Source organism: Nicotiana sylvestris, chromosome 3 (genome assembly GCF_000393655.2).
Source record: "Nicotiana sylvestris chromosome 3, ASM39365v2, whole genome shotgun sequence".
Lineage (NCBI taxonomy): Eukaryota > Viridiplantae > Streptophyta > Magnoliopsida > Solanales > Solanaceae > Nicotiana > Nicotiana sylvestris.
Genome location: NC_091059.1, coordinates 15,897,258 through 15,904,716, shown reverse-complemented (window position 1 = coordinate 15,904,716; position 7,459 = coordinate 15,897,258). Strand labels below are relative to the sequence as shown.

Sequence of the window (7,459 nt, the reverse complement as noted above, 5' to 3'; positions counted from 1 at the left end):
TGAACACCTTCAGATACGAGTAGGAAATCTCCTTGTTGGCCAAACTTTCCCTGGAATATCAAACTCCAATGAAAGTGATGGACTCCTATTGATCAGGTAACATGCTGTATGAACTACTTCTCCCTAGAATGACTTAGTCAGTTTAGCCATTCTGAGCATGCTTCTCACCTTCTCAATAATGATGTGGTTCATCCTCTCAGCAACACCATTGTGTTGCGGTGTTCCAGGAACTGTCTTTTCATGTTTGATCCCATAACTTGAACATTACTCTTTAAATTCTCTTGAAATGTACTCACCTCCATTGTCACTTCGGAGATGCTTTAGCTTACGGCCTGTCTCCCTTTCCACCAGAGCATGAAACTTCTAAAACACTTAAAATACCCGATCTTTAGTTTTCAAGATATAAACCCATAAATTTCATGAAGCATCATAAATATTAGTAGCAAAATATTTGTTACCATCCATAGATTCTATCTCCATTGGACCACAAACATCCAAATATACCAAATTAAGTATATTCAATTTCTTTTTCGACGATGACTGAAATGAGACTCTATGTTGCTTACCAAAAAAACAATAATTATAAGGTTTTACTATTGTACCTTTGTCAAAAGAGATAAGTTATTTCCTGGCAAAAATCTGCAATTCCTTCTAGCTCATATAACCCATTCTTTTATGCCACAATTATGCAAAAATCTCATCTTGAGCCGCTTCAATTCACCTTGGCATATTTCTACAGTTGTCCTGTACAACGTATGATGAGAAACTCCCTTTGCAATCAACAATAATCCCTTGGTGAGTCTCCACTTTTGATTTTACAAAATTTTCTTGTATCTATCTAGGTCTAAAGCAATTTCCGAGATCAAGTTCATTTGCAAATCAGGTACATGCCACACGTCCTTTAGAGCCAATGTGTATCCTACATTTGTCTTGATACAAATATCACCAATCCCCGTAATCTTTGAGTAACTTGTGTTACCCATTCTCATATTGCTGAAATCACCTGCTATATATATGCAAAAAAGTATCTCTTACCAGTGTGGAATGGTAAGATGTTGTTGTGTTAACCACCCATTTCGGCTCTGGACCTACCAAGTGCATGCATTCCTCTTCCTCATTTATGAAGAGAACAACATTATTATTGTTATGCACTATGGCAGTTGTATTGTCATCATTCTTCTGGCCACCGCTTTCACCTTTGCCCTTTCTTAGATTTGGGCAATCTCTTTTGAAGCGCTTGGTTGATCGCAATTGTAGCAGTTTCTGGCTTTTGATTTGGATTAGTTCTTGGACTTTACACGACCTTGGTATCTACCACAATTACTTGAAATCCTTTGGTAACTCCTGTACTACCTTCTATGATGAGATCATGTCCTTGATTTTTCAGGTTTCTTTCTCATCTTCTCATTGAGTAGAAGAGCCAATGTGACGTCTTTCAACTCAATGGTGGTCTTAACGTGCAGGATAGTTGTTGCCAAATTATCGTACAAAGATGGAAACAAGCTCAGGAGCAAGATGGATTAATCTTCTTTCTCAATCTTTACTTCGAGGTTGGCGAGTTGTGTGATTAGTCTGCTAAACATATTTAATGTGACAAAAATTGTACTTTTACCCATATGTAGAATGTATAACTACTTCTTTTGGTACAATTTATTTGTCAGCTTTTTTGGACATGTATTGTCTTTCCAACCTCGTCTGAATGACACATTAGGTGTCTTCATCAATAATGTTATTTACCACATCATCTAATAAGCGTAGCCTGATTGCACTAGCAACCTTTTCATCCAAGTTCAGCCTAATCCTCAGCTTTCATGGTATCAGATTTTTTTGGCATCAACATCTAGTACTTTGTGTAATCCCTGTTGAATGAGTAGATCCCTCATCCTTCTTTTCCATGTGGAGAAACCACTATCTTTGTTGAATTTTGATACCTCATACTTTACTCCGGATATTTTTACCTTTACCGAGTATAGTACTACCAACTGTGAATAGTATTTTTAGGAACGAGCAGAACATGTGCTCTGATACTAATTATTAGGAATAAACCTCCCACAATAAATAATATTCACGGTAATAAAAGCAGAATAACAGCATAGCACCGAGATACTGTAATCAACAAGAATAAAAGAATGACAATGACACCAAGATTTTTACATGAAAACCCCTTCTGAATAAGGAAAAAACACGAGCTCGAGAGGTGCAATGGATATCATTATAGCAAGGAATTTTTCTCTTTGTAGGCCCGAGTAAAATACTCCAAAGAACACAATAACACTCAAAAGAAATAACCCTCTTTTGATATTTTTACCTCACTACAATATTGCTTACACTCTCTATTTTTCTCACAGAATATTTTCTTATATCCCGTCTATGATGCCTCACTCTTCTTTATCTCTTTCTGATGGTGTGTCTTAAGAAGTAAAATAGCTCCCCCTTTTATAGGAGAGCAAAACATTGTCTCCAAGAATACTACATGACAATTAATTATTCTCCTCCACAAATCTAGCCTTTGTCTCCAAGGCTCTCTGCCGAGGCTATCCATAGGCACATGATTATTTTACTTCTTCTTTTTTTGTTCTAACAATGGGTTGGACTCCACTGTTAGAATTTCCAGTTGGACCCCAACTAGTATTTCCGATTGTTTCATTGTATGTCGGTTCACTTTTCAGATTTTGAAATATCTTTAGAGGTTTCGGTTTTAGCCTTGGGAATAGAAAAATTTATTATAGGAAGCATTTTTCCATTAATATTTCTTATGTGACGCAAATCCAGATTACCTAAGCCAATAAATACCAAATTCTGTAGATGGATATACAAAAGAAAAAGTTTTTTCAAGAAGTTATAGTTATGTTTTCCTCAACAACTCAATTTAGAAGATCTCTATGTAAACCAGTGATCTCTCTTACACGTGCTTTGCGTATTATAAAATTAACAAGAACCTTTGCAACTAGTTGGTTCCGTAGTTTTAGAATTTTGCTGATCCCAAGTACTCCATCTCCATCATTGCATATAGGAATATAGAAAGTAAAAAGGAAAAGGCATGACCAGAAGAATTCTGTGAAATAAGTGAATTTATCCAGTTGTGACATTCTTGATTGATCAAGTCAAAACGATTCACTCAATACAACTTAACTCCGTCAAGCCTGTACGAGTAGTGAAGAAGTATAGAGAACTTTGGTTGGTTGTTGACCAACGGAAAGCATGAAAGAAAAAAAGAAAGAATTTAGAATCTAAATGCGTCTTCCAGCCCTCTCCAAAAGGAAAGCCGAGTCCTTGATGGCTCTTGCAACTCGTCGAAATGGAACTCTTTTGCGTGTTCCCAACTCGATGCCCATAGAGAAAATAATGCTACTACTCCTCCGGGGGAAGATGCGGTCAAGACCAATTAGTGGAAGACATACTGACCAGACGAGGTAAGAGAGGACTAGTTGTCCCTTATGTTCCTCTTGTTAACAACGAGAATCTTTCCCTTGAATTAGGAAATGTTAATATGCCTCAAGATGAAGAGAGTGAGACTAACCTTGAAACTTCTGATCTTGATCTTACGATTGCATTCAGGAAAGGGAAAAAGGCTTGTACCTAACTCCCTTTGAACTACTATATATCCTATCCAAAATTGCCATCCTCCTACAAGACATTTATATCCACTTCTAATTTAAGGCTGCATTCATTTATTTATATTCAACTTGACACGTGGGAAGGGATTGATCTACTAGTGTCTCAGCATGGTCTCGATCCCTTCCCGTACTATTCCTTCCTACTAAAAAGAGCGATTGAGAATCTCGAGAACCTTTCCGAACGTCTGTCTTCACGGGGCGATTGGAAAAGAAAGGAGTATTTAATTCTTTTACTGCCTTCCATTCCACTATTCTAACCGAATTAATTGCTCTTCCGAACAACCAAGTTATAATGAGATTAAAAATTGTCATGACCCGGATTTTCCACCCTCGGGAGTCGTGATGACGCCTAGTAGTGAAATCTAGGCAAGCCGATTATTCCAATTATTTAACCCTTTTTCCTTTTAAGTCCCTTAATAGTTGTAATTTAACATTTTATAACAGCTGAAATTAAATAAGCAGAAGAATAAAATTCGACAATTAAGCCAATACCAATACAAATTTGTTGGTCCAAGTTCAAGTGAAGTTTTGAAGAATGACAAATGGGCTCAGTCATAGACCAGGTCCATCATGTGAGGCACAATATTTATCAACCTAGACATGTGAGATACACGTGAAGGAGATAAGTCTCAGTGATCAAGCAACAATATCTCCTAAACTGATCGAAAAGGTTGCATATTAAATGAGGAGAGAAAGTCTCCTTATGGGAAGAGGACACAATCCAGATAATAGATAGGGTTGGAGTTTGTATTGTACAAGGACTCAACTTCGATGGAAGATCAACAATTGAGTCTCAATCAAACTCTGATTACTAACTCATTAAATAACAGTGATTGTTCTCTTTTACAGGTGTTGCACGCACGCAAAAGTAAAACTAAATTGAGAGCAAACGCGCAAGGCAATTTTGCGATCAATTTATGTGAGATTTAAGTGTGCACACCTGAAGCTACTTGAACGAGATATAAGAACCAGTTATGTTGTATTTATTCTTATTCTAGTTCAATTGTAGTAGGTGGTTTAAAGTTGTACCTTTTCAGCTTTCAAAGAAGCATTTGTAATAGGTACTTTGAGTGTTCAAGTTATAGGCTAACTTAAAAGTGTCGCAACAGTTGAGGCTGTGTGCTACACAGGGATTAGAGTCAATCCTTAGGTTTACAAAGAATTTTTGTAAATGCTGTTTTGGCTCAGTGATTTTAGTGGATGTTTGGGAAAATCCTACTAAGTGGTAGGTCGTGGTTTTTTCACCTTTTGAGCCAGGTGTTTTCCACGTAAAAATCTCGGTGTTCTTTATTTTCTGTACTTTTACATTCCGCAACAGTAGTAGTTAGAACACCTAAAAGAACTAGGTTCTTCTAGATCGAAAAATTGGGTACCACACAAATCACCCCCCTTCTTGTGTAGTATTGACGTTTAGAATATCAATTGGTATCAGAGCGGGTTATCCTTGAAGAGGCTAACACCTTAGGAAAATATCAACATGAGTGCACCACCTGGGAACTGGGAAGGGAAATCCACTGCCAGGCCTCCACTGTTCAATAGATAGTACTACTCTTGGTGGAAGAACAGGATGAAAGATCACATCATAGGAGAAGACTATGAACTCTGGGACATAGTCACTGATGGTCCTTTGGAAACTAAAATGAAAAATGAGGAAGGAGTGGTTGTGCTAAAGACAAGGGCTGACTGTACTACTGAAGACCTAAAAAGGTGGGAGAAAAATACTAAGGCCAAGAAATGGCTTGTGTGTGGGCTAGGTCCAGATGAGTACAGTAGGATCCAAAGTTGTACTACTGCCAAAGAGATATGTGACACTTTGCAAGTTGCTCATGAAGGAACACCTCAAGTGAAAGATCCAGAGGAACACTGTTGTATTCTCAATATGAGAATTTTACTATAAAGTAAGGAGAAACTATTCAAGAGATGTATACTAGGTTCACTACACTGACAAATGAACTTAAGTCTCTTGGAAGGATTATTCTTGAGGAAGAAAAGGTTGAGAAAATCCTAACAAGGGTTCTGCCAGTCTCATGGGAAAGCAAAATCACGACCATTCAGGAATCCAAGAATATTGCTACTCTCAGACTAGATGAACTGATTGGAAATCTTACTACTTACGAACTGAGAAGGCAAACCATGAAGATGGATACACCCAAGAAGGAGAGAAGCCTAGCTCTCAGAATTGCTGAAGGTTTAGATCTGGAAGATGATGAGATGGCTATGATCACTAGAGAGTTCAAAAAGTACCTGATGAGAGGAAAAGGTTCTTCAAGAGGTACAACCTTCAACAAGTCAAGAGCTCCTGAGAAACAGACCAATGAGGGTTGCTACAAGTGTGGTAAGACTGATCACATGATCAAGAACTGCCCTCAATGGGAAATTGAGTGAAAGAAAGAAAGGGCTGAATAAAAGAACAGGAAGAAGGAACATGTTCAACCAAAAAGGAACAAAGGTTCAACCAAGGCTATGGTTGCTGCTTGGGGAGAAACTTCAGATGAAGATTCGGAAGATGAAGCTGAAGAAGAGCAAACACTGATGGCCATTGGAGAATCAGATGATGAACAAGAGGTCCAAGTGAAAGGGAGCAGCCAAATATGGTACATGGATAGTGGCTGCTCAAAACATGTGACTGGGAACAAGGACCAGTTCCTTTCACTTGAGGACTTAAAAGGAGGTGATGTCTCCTTTGGTAATGGAAAGAAAGGTGAGATCATTGGGGTTGGAAAGATAGGCAAAACAGATTCTCATTCCATAGAGAATGTCTACCTGATAGATGGCTTGAAATATAGCCTAATAAGTGTGTCACAATTGTGTGACAAAGGTAATCTTGTAGCTTTTACCTCTACCAAATGCTTTGTGATTAACCTTACCACTGACAAAATTGTTTTGCAGGGAAAAAGAGTTAACAACATTTACATTGTAGATTTGTTACTCTCTCAGAAAATGAACTCACTTGCTTAAGTGTGTTGGTTAATGATCCCCTTCTGTGGCACAAAAGACTTGGTCATGCAAGTCTAAATCAGCTAAACAAATTAGTCTCTAAAGACTTGGTGATAGGGTTACCTAATATCAAGTTCAAGGATGACAAAGTTTGTGAGGCATGTGCAAGGGGAAGCAGGTAAGATCATCCTTCAAAAGCAAGAAAATGGTAAGTACAACCAAGTCGTTAGAACTGGTCCATATGGATCTATGTGGTCCAATGAGAACCATGAGCAGAGGTGGAAAGAAATATGTAATGATGCTTATCGATGATTATTCTAGATTTACCTGGGTTCTATTTCTAACCTCCAAAGATGAAGCATTTGACATGTTTATTGCATTTGTTAGAAAAACTCAGAAACAATTAGGAAATCAACTTGCATCCATTAGTTCTGATCATGGAACTGAATTTGAAAATTCCAAGTTTGCTGAATTCTGTGATGAAAATGGTATAGATCATAATTTCTCTGCCCCTAGGACCCCTCAACAAAATGGAGTAGTTGAAAGGAAGAATAGAACTCTTGAGGACATGGCTAGAACCATGCTGTTTTCTAGTAAATTGCCCAACAGCTTCTGGGCAGAGGCCGTAAACACTACATGTTACATAATCAATAGATGCATGACCAGACCTCTGGTAGAGAAGACTCCCTATGAGTTACTTAAAGGGATAAAACCAAACATATCCCATCTTAGGGAATTTGGTTGCAAGTGATATGTGCATAATAATGGAAAAGACTCCCTAGGTAAGTTTGATCCCAGAAGTGATGAGGGAGTATTCTTGGGATATTCTTCACATAACAAAGCATATAAAGTGTTTAATAAAAGAACTCTGTGTGTAGAAGAAAGTGTACATGTAGTATTTGATG

The 7,459-nt window shown here is 37.8% G+C and overlaps 1 protein-coding gene across 1 annotated transcript; it reads left to right on the top strand.

Moving 5' to 3' along the window:
• The first annotated feature begins 5,537 nt into the window (after positions 1-5,537).
• LOC138887078 (uncharacterized) lies at positions 5,538-6,575 on the top strand. The gene is made up of 2 exons (XM_070168791.1): positions 5,538-5,857; positions 6,032-6,575. The coding sequence occupies exons 1-2, from the start codon at positions 5,538-5,540 to the stop codon at positions 6,573-6,575; spliced, it is 864 nt and encodes a 287-aa protein (XP_070024892.1).
• Positions 6,576-7,459: the final 884 nt, after the last annotated feature.